Raw genomic sequence first — 17372 nt, forward strand, 5'->3', positions numbered from 1 at the left:
TTCAAGGGCGGAGTAATTGGTATTATTGACAAGGGAAATTTGTAGTTCCTCTTTGAAGATGATGGCAACACCACCGCCAATTCGCATGGGCCGGTCTTTCCTGAGAATAGAGTAGCCCGGAGGTGCGAGGAGGTCCAGGATGCTTGTCGAGTGGTCTTTGAGCCAGGTTTCCGTTGGGAACGCAATGTCGATGGATTCACTAAGGATAGTTTCTGAGATTTCAGTGGCATGTCGCACAGCGGACCGAAAATTAACAAGCATGCAGTAAAGAGGTTTCGGGGGAGTGGAGGGGAGTGGAGGGGAGTGGATTGCTGTGAGTTGGGGAGGAGGCCTAGGTGAGCAAGGTGAGCGGGATGTTTGGCTAGTCCCCAGTATGACAGGAATGCTGGAGGCCGGGGGAGGCTGGATATTAGTGGGTGAGCAGTGAGGGTAAGATTTGCAGAGGTCGAGGATCTCCATGGGGGAGAGGGGGCAGGAGGTGCGGGGAGGTCTGTGTGTGCAGCAGTGTAGAGGAGTCGTGCAAAACGGTTTGGGGGTAGCGGGATTCATATGTCTAGTACGAGCGCAGTTTATCCGAAGTGGGAGGGCTCCATTTTTGAGGGAATAGAAATCAGATCTAAGATGAGCGAGATCTCTAGTGAGAGTGGCGAGATAGTGTTCAATGTTGCAAAGAGAGTTAGATATAAGACTAAGGTGGGATATTGGAGAAGGGGGAGGGAGCGGCACAGGATGAGCGATGTCCGTCATAAGGGGTGGTTTGCTGTTGGGAGGGAGGGTGGGGTTCCTAGAAAGGGAGATGGGAGGACCTTGGTAGTAGGGCAAGAGGAGGGGGAAGGTGGGTATGTGAAATACAGAGAGATTCCCCTGTGGCCTTATATTTTCATATGTGACATAGTTCAGACTATAATTTTTTGTTGATAAAATCCCATTAGACACACAGATAACATAAAAAGCTATATTTCGTTAATTTCTTTTATTTCTTTACTTTTTTTACACATAAGATACTTTCATTTTTTACTTTTTTGTTGAATATTTTCATTATATAAACATTTAATAAATACTATACATAATACAAGTATCAAAAAAGGATACAAACAATATTTAAAGAAAAAACCCTATTATCCACACATACAAAAACAATCACTCTCTATTCATACATACTTGATACTGTTAACCACACAACATACAATTCAACCAAACATATTCTGTGTTTGAGGTAGTCCAGATGGTTTAGAGGACTGAGTACGCCAGGTCTACGCGTTTCGGTGGGTTGACACCACCTTCCTCAGGATGTGTATGTGTGGATAATAGGGTACTTGTATTATGTATAGTATTTATTAAATGTTTATATAATGAAAATATTCAACAAAAAAGTAAAAAATGAAAGTATCTTATGTGTAAAAAAAGTAAAGAAATAAAAGAAATTAACGAAATATAGCTTTTTATGTTATCTGTGTGTCTAATGGGATTTTATCAACAAAAAATTATAGTCTGAACTATGTCACATATGAAAATATAAGGCCACAGGGGAATCTCTCTGTATTTTGCTTATTCTGTCCTCTCTTTTCCCTGGCCCAAAGTAAGTCTTAGAGGGGGTCCCATATTTTTGCTGAAGGTGGGTATGTGGCCTTCGAGAGTGAAGAAGGAGGAAATGGAGGGGCAGGAGTGTTCGGAAGCACGTTGAGGGACGGGTCGGGAGGGAGAGAGCCATGATTATCAAAGGGAGAGGAGAGAGGATGGGTCTAGGGGAGGGGGGTGAAGGGGCAGGTCTGGAATAGAGTGAGAGACGGTTCGGGTTGGTGGGTGCATTGAGTTTCGGGGGGGAAAGAGGATGGGTTTGGGGGAGGAGGAATAGGGTGGAGTAAGAGTAGGAGGGGAAGGGCAGTGAGAGTCCGAAAGGGTGTGGGGGATAGCACACGTGGTGTGGGAAGTGAGGGGAGAGGGAAGGCAGGTTGTATGTGTGGGGGATTGGGAGCTGCGGGGAGTAGGGATGATCAGGGGAAGAGGAGGGACCATGGGAGAAGGCCGGGCGGGCATGCGGGGGTGGGGGAGATCAGCAATTGTGAGGCATTGTTGGACGTGTACATGGTCAGCAGTTGTAAGGCATTGTTGGTCGTGGACATATCTGCAGAGGGGAGTAAAGGATAGGGGAGAGGGGTTAAAGTGGAGGGCAAAGGAAGAGAGGGGGGAAGGTTATTAACGGAATTGTGAAGTTGGATGGTCGGCAATTGTAAGGCATTGTTGGACATGGGCGCATCAGCGGAGGGGAGTATAGGATGAGGGAGAGGGGTAAAGGGGGTGGGCAAAGGATGAGAGGGGGGTAGGTTATTGGCGGAGTTTTGAAGTTGGATGGACAGTGATCTGAAGTGTAATTCAAAGGTGTTAAGGTGGGGAACGGCCGCTTGGATGAGGATGTTACCGGTTTTAAAAATGGAGATATTGATTTCCCCAGGAAAGGTAGAAAAGGGAGAAGTGGATAGTTTATGGCCATGGGGGATTTTAAGGGACTTTGTGACTGGGAGAGATTGTAGGAAAGTGCATTTCCATTTAGAGGGGCGTTTGGAATAGAAAATGTAGTTGGTAATAATAGGGGCGGTCAGGCTGTAATAGTTGTCCACGATGAGTGTTTCAGGGTTAAGGATGAGAAGGTTGTGTTTGAATTTTTTTCTTGCGTATTTCGAGAGATTGGGGGGGTAGAGAATGGACCAAGAGTTCGGGCCATGTTGGGAAAGCTAAAGAGGAGGCATAGTAGGGGATAGTGGTAGGTTATGAACATAGGTGCATGTAAGAGGACATCGGGTGATAAAGGCATCTCGGGGTCATGACAAGGAAATAAAGCTGGTCATATAAAATAAACAAATTGAGGGGCGAAATTCCGGATAAGGCCACTAGGTGGCGCTCAAGGCTAGCAGGTCTGAAAGGAATAAGTCTATAGCTGGTTGTATAAAATAAACATTGAGGGGCGAAGTTCGGGATAAGACCAGTAGGTGGCGCTCAAGGCTATCAGGTCTGAATTAGGACTGTATAGGGTCATTGTGGTTCAGGAGGAAAAAGATTAGCGGTCAGGACGTTTGTTGCTGTTGGCTAAGCGTCCATCTTAAGGGGTCAGGAAGTAAAGATCATGGATTCCAAGCCATTTTGTAGAGTCTCACATGAGGGACGTGGTATAGAAATGTCCCAATCGGTTAATATCGTTACTCAACTCTACCACATTTGGTGCCCTCCTTGCATAAACCAGTTTTGCCAAGTTCAGGAACCCCTGGCTCCCGCTCTGGCACAAAACTACACAAAAGGACAGAGGAAGGACCACCCCCTGCCCAGCTCTTCCCTAGGGAGGTGCCCCAGAGCTCCTCCAGGTGGCCACTTGATTCTGCAATGTTGAATCTTGGCCTCTGGGAGCCTCTGACTGGCCAGGACAGCCGAGTAACTTCCCTGACCCGCTCTGATAGGTGTGTCACCATAGAAGAGGTCCTTCCCTTTTTAGGGCTACTTGAGGGCTATCCTGAGGGTGGTTCCTTAGATTCGTCCCGACAACAACTTTTGTAACCGGTTTCCTGTTGTCTGAAGATTGTTCAAAGACTCTTCTGCTGGCGGACACTGGAACTCTGCTGTTCTTCAAGCTAGGACCCACGAGAAGACTGCTCCCAGTAGAAAGAATCCTGCTGCATCTTCGTCCCTGTGCTTTTCTGAAGCGCCGCAACTCCCTGGCTGTGCATCTTCCGAGTCACCAAGGACTCAGCCTGCATTCAAGCCTGAAGGAATCTCCCTTGAAGTGAAGGAGTCACTTCTGAGCATCCGCAGGCACCTTTGACGACCAGTTTAGTGATCTTGTTGTCCCACAGACATCGCCCAGCTTTACAATGCAGGTGGTGGTTTGTTGGTTCTCTAGAGGTCTGACCAGTCTTCCCTACAAGTTGGGAGCCTGTAATCCCTCTACAGACAAAGTGCGCTGCCTCCCTGTGTACCGTGTCTGTTTAGTTTTACCAAGGCTTGTTGGCTCTCTGCACTAAAGATCTTCAAGCTCCATTATCTCAGCCTCCAGCATTGCACAGTTTCAAGACAACATACTGCCTGCATTCTCTGCACCGTGGGCCTTCATCTCCTGTGAGCTGCTGAGGGTTCCTTGCGACCTCCTGTGCCTGCTGCCAAAGGGTCCTTGCGGGGGCTCCACAGATTCTTGCTGGCTCTCCATCATGCTGAGACTTCTCTTTGCTGGGTTAGTCCTTCAGACCTTCCGCGACCCGTTGTTTGTGTTTGCCAAAGCTTGCTGGTGGTCCTGCTTGCCACGGAACTTCCTGCACTTGTCCACCGGCGTAGGACAGCTTATGAAAGGCTCCTGCAATGTCACCTGGTCTCCACAGCTGCTGCTTCGTCTACTTCGTGCTACACCAAGAACCTTCAATCAACGCTGGTACTGTGCATCCTGACCACCTCTGGTTGGTTTGGACTCTGTCCTCTCTGCTTTCAGGTTCTTCTCTTCTGGATTGTTTGTCCTGGTTCCACCAGGCTGGTACACATGACGCTGTAGCTTCTGTGCTTCCACGATCCTCCATTGGCGTCTATAGAGGTTTCTGACACCACTCCACCCCTATTCACCCGGGCTTCCGGGTGCAGATATCTGTATCTTCAGGGTATCCACAGGTGAGGTGACTCTCCAGCCTTCCTTGATCCGAGTGGCTCTTTCTAGGTCATTTAGGAAGGGTCCTAGAACTCTAATTTTCCAACTGCAACTTACCCAGTGTTGTCCTAGGGATGTCTGACCCAGTGTAACCACTCTGCACCCGGGTGCCTTGGGGTCCCTGGATACTCACCTTCGGTGGTTCCCTGCATCCCCTGGGATCCTCCAACCTTGGGTACTTGTCCTGTTTGGTACTCGCCCCACATCCCACTATTTTAGTATATGGTTTGGCCCTATGTGTTTTTCTATGCTACTTACATCTTTTCGAAGTATTCTTTTTGTGTAATTGATATCTCCGGGTAGGAGATATACCAAGGTAGTGTATAGTAATAAATATAAAGTATTTTTCTACTCACCTGGTGTGGTTCTTCCTTCCGTGAAAAGCTTACTGACTGACTAAGGTGGTACATGCAATTACTTTACACACTTCTAGATAAGCCTCAGCTGCTCTCCACCGCTGCCCCTCGAGAGCCTAGGTTATCAAAGACCTGAACACTATCGCTCAGGGCTGCCTGGACTCAGTTTACAGCGCTGCACCATAGGTGGACCCTATAGACGTAGCCGGCCTCCTAGAATTCTGAACTCTGGAAGCCGGCTACGGTTTGCGCTGCTAATAATCTAGGTCTAGTGACCAAGGTTATTAACACCGTCTCTTTTTCTCTTGAAGGTGTATTTAAAGCCATCTTCTCCCAGAAACTGGGCAAAGCACCAAGTCAAGGTAACATTACAGGGGAACTCTTTAAAGCAGAGTGTAGGATGTTGGGCCCCTCTGTCCAGATAGTGTCAAATGAAGTAGTTAAAGAAGCAGCTTTCTTTGACACATAAGTGTGGCCAAAAAGTACTTCAATTCACAAAAAGAGTTGTCTCCCTGATCCTAGAAATCATAGACCTAGAAGATTGGTGGAGAGTATGCAAAAGACATTATTACAAATAATTTTGGCCAAATTAAAAGACTGGATTAATGAAGCTCACATGCTCACGTGCGGTCAAGCGGATTCCAGAGAGAATGTGAACACCATCTATCAGGCCTTTAGATTCCTACTACTGCTGAGGCAAGAAGGGCCCTTAAAAAGTCTACCTTTGCGTGTAGCATTTGTGAACGTAATAGCGTCATTTGACACTGACACACAACACGTATGGAAAGAGCTCTCTGACCTGGGTATCCGGGTACATCTCCTACGCGTGTCTATCTTCATCATAACTTTGCTAAGGTAGGACGTGGTCTTAGTTGTGAGACATCTGCACCCATTAACAGTAATAGGGAAGTCCGCCTAGGGTGCATATTGGCTCCCACTGTGGTCACAGTTGTTCCCAATAACGTGATTTACTTTTCTTATGAGCCATATTCCCGAGGCCCCTGATTTAGCTTTCGAAACAAATATGTTCACTGTTCTCTGTGGACACTACTCTGTTAATTAGAGTCCGCATTGGGTCTACATTTTTTATAGTATTTCTCTCTGAGTAGAGACCTCAAAATGATTGTGTGGTGAACAAAGTGTAGCATGTTTAACACTCCCAAAGGCTTTGAGTGGCTTTACTTTGGTGTGTGTTTAGGATTTTGATTATTTGGGGATCAGGCTGGCTGCTAATGGAAGCTGGACTAACTAACCTGAGTTTGAGGAGGCTTGTATCACTGAAGTCTAAGGCCAAAGCAACTTAGGGGTTTGCAAGGAAGCCGGGCTCACGTGCCATTTAGCACCGCGAGAAGTTTATAAAACCAAGTCACAGTCGACAGCTCTATAAAGGTCATTAACAGACATCTGATTTTTGAAAAACCTGTTCAGACTGCCCATAGCACCCCCTCTGTACCTCTACCCATGGACACGGGGCTCAAGAACATTACCCCAGAGCTAAACCTGGGCCGCGCGGGTATTGGATACGACTCTGGCCAAGAGTTGCCCTAGGGTGGTGCAGAGTAGCAGCAGTCAAGAGATCTTAACCATAATTAATGCAGAAAACTTGTGCTGGTTCCTGGGTGTACTCATCTGTTGATAACACAGGATTTATGCTCTATTGGGACACTCCAGATCTCATAGGGCCAGTATGGCCCCAGCATTATAAAAACACACCTGGGAACAGTGGATAGGGACAGAGTGCAGGAAACTAACCATGTCAACCTCACAATGAATTCTGTAAAATAGAGACTGCGGGCCAGATGTAGGTGGCGAAATACCGAGCGGTATTTGGCTGAGAGCAATGTAGGTGAGTTTAAACCTACTTGCAAAATAAGCAATCGCTAAATTGTGAATCCTTATTTTGCTCTTGCATTTAAGGAATCGGAAATTGCGATTCCTTAAATGCAATGTAAGTAGCACAAAAAAAAGTGTACTTCAGCCTTAAGGAATCGCTAATTACCACCAACTTCAAGTTGGTTGTAATTAGCGATTTCCTTTAAAAAAGCACTTTTGTGCTTTTTTTAAAGTGCCATATGGCACACATCATGCCCTTAGGGAATGTATGTGCACCACATGTGCACACATGCACATTTCAGGGGTGCAACAGGCTATACTTTTGACACCCTGGCACCCTTGAAATAGCTCCCGCTATTTGCGATTCTTTAATACCGAATCGCAAATAGTGAATATCTTCCCATTCATTCCTATAGGCCTCCTAGCCCATAGGAACGAATGGCTAGGTATTGCTTATTAACGGATCTCAATTAGCAATTTGTTATTAAGGAATATTAAGGAATCGCTAATATTTTATCGATTCCTACCTACATTCAACTTAGCGAGTCCTTAATAGCGATTCGGTAAAAATCACTATTAAGGATTTGCTAAATTGAATGTACCTACACCTGGCCCTTAATCTATTATTTGAAACTTATCGTCAGTTTATGGAGCCAGTTTGCAAAACCATTTGACATGAAGTTTAAGGGCCTTTTGGCATTAGCACGCTTCACTACTATAAATGGAGCGATATCTAAAAGCTTCCTCCATGGTGCTGGATTTAAGTCTCAGGCATTGCTGAGGCTGGTATCCTGTCCAACGTACTACAGGCGTAGGCTTAAAATGATGACCCTGAGGGTCGGAAATGTAGGAGTACGCAAACATCTGGCTGCTTTCCATGCAGCAAAAGCTTCACCCGATCCCTTGATTTTGCATTGTCCCGGTCTTTGGATTATGCCACAGTTATAAGATCAAAATGTCTATTTATTGCATCCTGGATGCTTCTCTCTTCCTTGCTAGTTAAGAAATGTGAAATACTGAGCCTTGGTACTTTCAGGTGACTTTAAATCTGCCCTTTAACGAATATAAAATGTTAATGAGCCGTCTTAATAGGTTGGCATTTTATTATTCAGAAGATTTAAAGGAAAGGTCATTGATAAGCGGTTTGGATATTTTGTGATGGTTTATAATACTGTGTATCTCTTTGACTTTATGATTTTAGCTTTTTTTGTTATGTTTAATATCTTTTGTTAATGTTGTATTGTATGTTGGCTTTTTTATGGTGTAATAACCATTTTTAATAGAAATACATGGGATTACCTCAAATCTGCAGTCGTTGCATATGGCATAATCTCTTCGATTTCACAACCAGAATTCTCGGTTTCAGCTTTATAACAAGTTACTAGCAGCCCGTCCCGACGTTGTCCGGATATGAAATAGAATGTTTGTAATGTGTGTATTTGGCAAGGGCAATTTATTTTAAAATCTCGCGGTAGACAACATTTTTTGTTTCATTAGGATAGGGACGCGAAGGCCCAGCTGCAGCCCTGGTTGATGTTAGCAGGCGCGTGTAATTGGTGTAGTGATCCGCCGCCTGAGCCCGGCTACAGCCCTGGTTGATGTTAGCAGGCGTGTGTAATGTCGTTGAATGAGAGAGTTATCAGCCGCAGGTAAATCCGTTGAATGAGAGAGTTGATGGACAGCGAGTAGGAGAGGCTGCAGTAATTGTCCCCTCAGACACGCTCATTTGCGTGTTCCCCCGCTTGAGGTCCAGATGCAGGCCTGTTTGATGTTAGCAGGTGCGTGTTCCCCCGCTTGAGGCCCAGCTGCAGCCCTGGTTGATGTTATCAGGCGCGTATAATTAGTGTACTGATCCGCCGCCTGAGCCCAGCTATAATTTCGTTGAATGAGAGAGTTCAGTAACAGCTCGCAGGAGAGGCTGCAGTAACGTTACTTACCAGGCCTCCAGGTGAACGTGTTTGTCATGCCCCAGCACACGGCCACAGCAGACGATCTTCTGATTAATGTACGACCCACATGGCATGAAGGGCGGAACATAGCACACGCCCCCAGCGTGCCCCTTGATGCAGCGCAATTGCGTTCACATGGCATGAAGGCCGGACACACGCCCCCAGCGTTTCTCACGCCCCCAGCGTGCCCCTTGATGCTGCGCAGCAACGTAATTGGCGCTTGTATGTATGTATGACTCACATGGCATGAAGGGCGGACACACGCCCCCAGCATTTGTCATGCCCCCAGCGTTAGTCACACCCCCAGCCCACGCCCACAGCACAACGCAGACACGCCCACAAGGGACTACTTTGCTGGCATGGTTCTTTTACCTTTTAAATGTATAGAGGAGTTGACCTAACGGCTAAGGCGCTCGACCTCTGACCTGGGCAAATCACTTAATCTCCCCCGCCTAACAAAAATGAATGTGTGTCCTCATGTAACGTAACTGGTGCTATGTAAAGCGCTCTGATACCTGATTCAGTTCGGGTCAAGTTCGCGCTATATAAAACTCTGCAAAAAAAAGCAACAAAAAAAAATATGGTGGCCGTCTGCATAGCCTATGTCCTTCTGCTGCAACGGCCCTTTCCAACGCTGTGTTGGGTGTTGTGATTGGTGCTGTGGTTCCTGAGATTACCCGCCTCAAAGGTTTAGGCTCTCTCTTTATTATATTAGTATGGATTAATCCCTTTGGACTTGTTGCTGTTGGCTCTACAATCAACATCCAGTTTCAGGTTGAACAACAATTCCTTCAAAATTCTCCCACATCTTTATTTTCCTCTACACTTAAATCCACCAATACCTAAATAGACCTACTCTTCAGCCATTCAAACAAGCACATGTCAAACAGAGAACAACAGGGCTTTTTCATCAGCACCCAGGGTACATACATCGCGTCAAACGTGTGGACAAAATACAAAAGCAGATTATTAGGCACAAGAGGTGCCCAAGCTATCACCAATCCAGACATACCCTTCATCCGGATACTTATCGGGCAGATATACTCATTCTACCAACTATGGAGGCGATCGAGGAAAGTTAGTAATATAAAGAGATCATATGGATTGTGAATTGATAGGACATTTTTCACCATCCAGTCATTTAAATCTGGCATCATTGCTTTCCTCCGCGATGTTGTCCCTATTACTCAAGGTGCTAATATCAAATGAGACCAGTCCCCTCCCTCTGGCCCATCCACAAGTCTGCATCGACTGGAAGTGCCAGGGCTCCTAAAAACACATTTCTAGTAATAGCTTCGGTCTTGTTCCTGATTCGTCAACAGAAACTAACTAGATTCAGGCGAAACCAACATACACGCAGGAATAAAGCACCCACTCCCCTATGAATTCCTTCACCAGAGGTCCACAGCTTTCTCCCCCCCCCCCCTTGGAAACCGCCTCTCCCTACACTTTTCCCCCCCTAAGTATACAATACAGCTATTACTTACCCAATAAAGCCTGTCCCTATCCAACACAGCCACTCACTACACAGCCTTTGCCTACAATCACCTCCATTAAAAACAATACCACCCCTTCCTACACAATATATCCTTTCTGTACACAACACGACCCCCATATACACAATACAACCTTCTGTGCTTTGGAATGCTTCAATCTGGCAAAAATGTACTCTTAGAATCTGGAGAAGCGTGGCTCAGTGGTTAGAGGCGGCAGACCCGGAAGCTGAGATCGACCGTGGACCAGGGTTCAATTCCCCGCCTCGGCGGGTCTCGGGCTCAAAAATTCCACGGACTCGACAATTCTCGCTCCGGTGCCTACTCAACTCACGGGGTCACACTCTGCGACTCTGGGCAATAGCTTGCTTAATCTCCACTACGGCCCCTCGCGGCGGGATGCCTGGCTTTCACCTTGTGGATACCCTGCTGGGGTATCTCACAGGGGAATATCAGGACGGGTTCCCTAAGCAAGCGCCTTGATGCCTTCGGGTGATACGTGCGCTATATAAGTCGCAATACATAGAAAGAATCAAACTATGTCAAATCCCCTCCGAATTCTTTGTATTTAAATGCCTCATAAGTCTTCATATCATGACTTTGAGCATTGCCTGGGCAGACAGGGTCTTGTAGATGTTTCCAATCAATACAGAAACCACGTATGCAGCTCTGACGTGCATGGGCGGTACAAGTGTGTGCATTTGAAGCCCTTATACTCACACTGTTCAGGCACGCAGGCCCGGAAGTGAGATTGTGTTTATCAGTGAAAACGGTTAACCCCTGTCAAACAAGCTGTTTGAGGAAACTTCTGGACAGCAGGAGCATATATAGGTCACAGACATTTTGATGAGTATGTAGAACTACAAAAGTATATTATTTAATGATGTTCTCTACTAAATCACTAAACTAAACAAAACAGAAACAGGGAAAAACATGGAAGAAATAATGACGAAATGGTCTGCAAAATACCTTGGCGGGCACATGACAAATCATCAACATGATGGTCTTGCCCATAGGGAGCTTTTTAGGTCTTGCATACCTCTTTGTGGATTTGTCCCTCCCCTGGAGCATGGCCCAAGTACAGCTTCCTTTTGGTGCCCATTATCCGGACAATGCATGTGTGCTTTAAGAGGTACTCTTTTTAATTTTAGTTGTAGCACTCCATAAGACTGCATGTGTTTGCAGGCCATCTCCTTCACCTCCCCTCCTGCTCTGCGTTGTCGTTGCTTGCCTGTTGCCTTGTTGTTTCTTGCCCTGTTATTGCTGCCCCATCTCTCGCCCTCATGCTGCGTTGCTTGCACCGCCCCGCCCTGTGTTCTTGCTTTCCCTCCTGCCTCACCCCCTCCCGTGTTCTTGCTTGTTCCACCCCCTCCCGTGTTCTTGCTTGTTCCACCCCCTCCCGCTGTGTTGCTTGCGCCTTCACCTGCCACAAGGAAAAGAAAGTGTCGGCAAAGCCAATAGGCCTCAACTATTCAAGATCTGTGTTAGGCAGGTTGTGCATGCTGCGCAGTGGATGAGCTGCAGTACAAACTGGCAAAAAGCCATCGACAAAGCTAAACAGAAAAGCTATTTGGCTTTGTCAATTTTTTTTTGTCACTTTGTACAGCAGCTCGGCTGCTGTGCAGCATTGTTGAAAGTAAAAAAACACACAAAAAGAAAACGCACAATGACGCGTCCAGCGCTTTTTTCCTAAATTTCATCTGCGCTGCTGTACAGCCTGGCTGAAAAAAACATTGACAAAGCCAATAGAACTCCCACAGGTAAGACCTATTGCCTTTGCCTTTGCTTGTCACTTAATACACTTTTAAACAAGTTGTATCTTTTTTTTTTCAAAACAGATGATTCGACTACCACGAGATTCCTCAAGTATAATAGGAAATCTAGAATACCTTTGAACAAACAAACGTAGCAAATCACTTAATTCATTTCTTTTGTTGCCTTTTTGTTACTTCAAAGAGTTGAAGATGGAAACAAAAAGAGCTTAAGAACAAATGTAAATGTATTTCGATTTATATAGCGCACGTATCACCCGAAGGCATCAAGGCGCTTGCTTAGGGAACCCGTCCTGGTATTCCCCTGTGAGATACCCCGGCAGGGTATTCACAAGGTGAAAGCCAGGCATCCCGCCGCGAGGGGCCGTAGTGGAGATTAAGCAAGCTATTGCCCAGAGTCGCAGAGTGTGACCCCGTGAGTCGAGTAGGCACCGGAGCGAGAATTGTCGAGTCCGTGGAATTTTTGAGCCCGAGACCCGCCGAGGCGGGGAATCGAACCCTGGTCCACGGCTGATCTCAGCTTCCGGGTCTGCCGCCTCTAACCACTGAGCCACACTTCTCAACAAAAGAGGAGATTAGAATCAAAATGGAGGGCGCGTGGAACTCATTGTTGATATTCTTCAATCAAAACTCCAACAATGAACTGAGTTCAGCTGAAATCATTTGGAAAGCCAGTCAGTCTCGCTTTGGCAGTGCTTCTTTGCTGTCACGATTGGCTCCTGTCATTGCTTTAAAAACTGCAGTAAAAGCATTGGCAAAGCCCATAGCATTGGGCAGCCATCTGTGCTGTTATTCTGTATACTTGCAAGATTGCAGAACACTGCATGTAGACGAAACATAGTGGGAATCCTGAAACTACGGGTAAAAACTTCCAGGATTGCCCGAGGCGATCTTCTATGCTTCCAAGATGGCCGCTGTGTTGCACCTTGACCCAATTAGAACCTTTAGCATTCCGGATCCATTCGCAAAGGTTAATCAGATCACTGTGTTTGACCACATTTGCACTTGCGTCCTCTGCTGACCTTGCTATCACGCGTTCACAGTCCTTTACCTCAGGTAGTATAGTATGTCCCTTTCACCGCGCCTGACCCTGGCTTACCGCGTTCCATACGCATTCACCCTACCTTCCAACACGCACCCTGTCTTGTCCCCTTCCCATTCACCATGACTCATGGTCATCACACCATAGATACTGAGGCATACTTTACCCCTTTCAACATGACGTAGCCAAAGTCGTGCACCGCGTCGTGCGGAGCCATCAGCGGGGTGGGTTCAAGGACATCTACAGGCAACCTGGTCCTGTACAGGACGAACCCGAAATACTGGAAGAGAAAGGAGATGCAGGTCAGATAGAAGCCGCCTTAGATATCCCCAGGGACTTGCTGCCATGTGTGAGCATCAAATTGAAACAACAAAAACATTGGCCAGGTAGATTGTTTATCATAACAAAGTCTAGTACCACTTACCCAATCAATCTAAGTGGACACATTTGTCATTTAGTATTTTTTACTTTTTTTTTTTCATTTTTCAAAAAACTTCATTCATATATGGCTGGAAAATGATACCATTTCAGTAGCAAAAATTCACATAAAAATTACACTTTTCGAAACATAGGTTGTACATCAGGACTGGTGCCTTAAACATTTAATGAAAATAGGCATTTTTTGTCTGTTTCTTTGTATTTATTGTGTAAATGTAAATATGTCTCATTCATAGTGATTGTAAAATTTATGTTTCGAAAAGTGTAATTTTTATGTGAATTTTTGCTACTGAAATTGTATCATTCTCCAGCCATATATGAATGAAGTTTTTTGAAAAATGAAAAAAAAAATAAGTAAAAAATACTAAATGACAAATGTGTCCACTTAGATTGATAGGGTAAGTGGTACTAGACTTTGTTATGATAAACAATCTACCTGGCCAATGTTTTTGTTGTTTCAATTTGAGTGGTCTAGGCCAGATAGTATATAGACCCAAGCCTTCCTTGCTGCCATGTCTGAGCCTCAAGCACCTGCTAGAACTGTCCTGAAGCCACAAAGATTAATTCAGAAATAACCCCACAACATCGACTCCCTGCCGCCCGCGAGGTAGAGGGTCTACATTGATTCTTGGCTATCACTGAGGTGCCACATGTGGTTCAAATCCTATGTCCTTGCCAGAATGCTCCTATAAGATCACAGCTATCAGTCTGAAGTGTGTACTCACAGGTCACTCTTTCAGTGCTCTGATCCCGAGTGCCTCCTTCAACACAACCGATGGCCACAGTGCAACATCTGGATGCGCGTCTCTGGTGTCAAAGCAATGACACATGGTGCAAGAAAAACACCACAGCCCTCCCCATACCACAAACACACACACGCACAATCCAGCCGTTCCCTCCAGACTTCCACAATACAGCCTTCCCCTACACAATACAGCATCTGCCTTCAAAATGCATCTCCTTCATAATTAATTCCTACATAATACAACCTTTGCCTACACAATACAACCCCTACTTAGAAATAGGTCTTTCCTACACACCTGCAGAATACAACCTTTCCCTACACATTATAACCCCTCCTTTCAGAACACTGCCTTTATCCACTCAATAGAGCCCATCCCTACAGAATACTGCCTTCTCTTCACAATGCAGCCCCCCTATACATTACAGACAGTCTCTGAAAGGTACAGCCCCCCACAAACAATACAGACTTTCCCTTCATAAAGGAAGCATCACTACACAATTCAGTGCCTTCCTGAGTAATACAACCTATCTCTGCACGATGCAACCCAGTCCTACAAATACAGCCCTCCCTACACAACACATCGCCTCACTAGACAATACAGCCCTCCCCTACACAATACAGCGCCTCACTAGACAATACAGCCCTCCCCTACACAACACATCGCCTCACTAGACAATACAGCCCTGTCCTACACATCGCCTCGCTTGACAATACAGCCCTGCCCTACACAACACATCGCCTCGCTAGACAATACAGCCCTCCCCTACACAACACATCGCCTCGCTAGACAATACAGCCCTCCCCTACACATTGCCTCGCTAGACAATACAGCCCTCCCCTACACAACACATCGCCTCACTAGACAATACAGCCCTCCCCTTCAAAACACATCGCCTCACTAGACAATACAGCCCTGTCCTACACATCGCCTCGCTTGACAATACAGCCCTGCCCTACACAACACATCGCCTCGCTTGACAATACAGCCCTCCCTACACAACACATCGCCTCACTAGACAATACAGCCCTCCCCTACACAACACATCGCCTCGCTAGACAATACAGCCCTCCCCTACACAACACATCGCCTCGCTAGACAATACAGCCCTCCCCTACACATTGCCTCGCTAGACAATACAGCCTTCCCCTACACAATACAGCCCTGCCCTTCACAAAACACCGCCTCGCTACACAATGCAGCCCATCACATACAGCACATGAGTCCTCGGCTTACCTGGTTCAGCTGCTCAAAGGTGAGGGGGAAGGCGGCCTGGACAGGCGGATACACTGAGATGACCTCCAACAGCTGGAGAAGGTCCCCGTTCTGTGGAGGAAACACAGGATCAGTCTCAGAACCAGGAGTCAGGGGCATTGGGGAGAGGGGGGGGCATTACATTTCCATTTGTCTTGTTGCTGGGTTTCCCTGCAAGAATGAAATCCACTCTTCTCCCTTTTCTGACTTGTGGCCATGTCTCCTGGCTACAGCCCTCCAGATGGAGGGGCATATAAAAACACCTGGACCAGTCCAAACTGCTATCAGTGTGGCCACCAAAGCCAGAAGCCTGCACATCTGGCCAGCTGCAGTGGGATAATGCCACCCCCTTCACCCCCCAGGAGTGGAAGTTAATACTGCACCCTCCCTGACAGGCTCTAGAAATGCATCAGAGGAGGGAGGATAGGTATCATCTCGCTCACCAAGTACTGGGGTCAGATCTGTTGACCCGGACACAAAGGAGGCATGTATACCTGCACACAGAAGAAAGACAAGGATCTCTGAGGTAAACACAAGTAAAAAACGATAAACTGATCCAAAGAAAACCACAGCAGGTGCAGCATATGTGTGTTACTGCAACGCTGCATATCTCTATATCATGCCCAGTTTTGCCAGTGATTTTCCTAAGGTGCATAAAATGTGCCATTGCCACAAAGGAATTTACTCTACCATTGTCAAAAATCCTATAATTCTTGGACTTCGTTCTTAATCCAAAGGTTTACCCTAGATCGACAAATAAAGATATTCAGCTAGAAGTGTACACCTTCCGCTGCGTATCCTCAAAGATCTGAAATGCCTCAAAGACACGAAATGCCTCAAAGACACGAAATGCCTCAAGAAATGCCTCAAAGACAAGAAATGCCTCAAAGACCTGCAATAACTCAAAGACAAGAAACGCCTCAAAGAAAAGAAATGCCTCAAAGAAAAGAAATGCCTCAAAGACCTCGAATGCCTCAAAGACCTCGAATGCCTCAAAGACAAGAAATGCCTCAAACACAAGAAATGCCTCAAAGAAAAGAGATGCCTCAAAGACCTGAAATGACTCAAAGACAAGAAATGCCTCAAACACAAGAAATGCCTCAAAGAAAAGAGATGCCTCAAATACCTCAAATGCCTCAAAGACAAGAAATGCCTCAAAGGCAAGAAATGCCCCAAAGACCTGAAATGACTCAAAGACAAGAAATGCCTCAAACACAAGAAATGCCTCAAAGACCTCGAATGCCTCAAGACCTGAAATGCCTCAAATACAAGAAATGCCTCAAAAATAAGAAATGCCCCAAAGACCTGAAATGACTCAGACAAGAAATGCCTCAAAGAAAAGAAATGCCTCAAAGACCTCAAATGCCTCATTGACCTGAAATGCCTCAAAGACAAGAAATGCCTCAAAGACAAGAAATGCCCCAAAGACCTGAAATGACTCAAAGACAAGAAATGCCTCAAACACAAGAAATACCTCAAAGAAAAGAAATGCCTCAAATACCTCAAATGCCTCAAAGACCTGAAATGCCTCAAAGACAAGAAATGCCTCAAAGACAAGAAATGCCCCAAAGACCTGAAATGACTCAAAGACAAGAAAGGCCTCAAAGAAAAGAAATGCCTCAAAGACCTCGAATGCCTCAAAGACAAGAAATGCCTCAAAGACAAGAAATGCCTCAAAGACAAGAAATGCCCCAAAGACCTGAAATGACTCAAAGACAAGAAATGCCTCAAAGAAAATAAATGCCTCAAAGACCTCCAATGCCTCAAAGACCTGAAATGCCTCAAAGACAAGAAATGCCTCAAAGACAAGAAAT

General features: G+C 46.0%; 1 protein-coding gene across 2 annotated transcripts in view; it reads right to left on the minus strand.

Moving 5' to 3' along the window:
• The window catches only part of GLB1L (galactosidase beta 1 like), a 192436-nt gene that overhangs the window by 79795 nt on the left and 95269 nt on the right, over positions 1–17372 (minus strand). For both annotated transcript variants that reach the window (XM_078679155.1, XM_078679157.1), the window contains 2 exons: positions 15541–15630; positions 13290–13403 (listed from right to left, as the gene is read on the minus strand). In XM_078679155.1, coding sequence (XP_078535281.1) covers positions 13290–13403; positions 15541–15630 — 204 coding nt within the window. The remainder of the gene's footprint in view (positions 1–13289; positions 13404–15540; positions 15631–17372) is intronic.

This window comes from Lissotriton helveticus, chromosome 3_1, assembly GCF_964261635.1.
Source record: "Lissotriton helveticus chromosome 3_1, aLisHel1.1, whole genome shotgun sequence".
NCBI classification, from domain to species: Eukaryota; Metazoa; Chordata; class Amphibia; order Caudata; family Salamandridae; genus Lissotriton; species Lissotriton helveticus.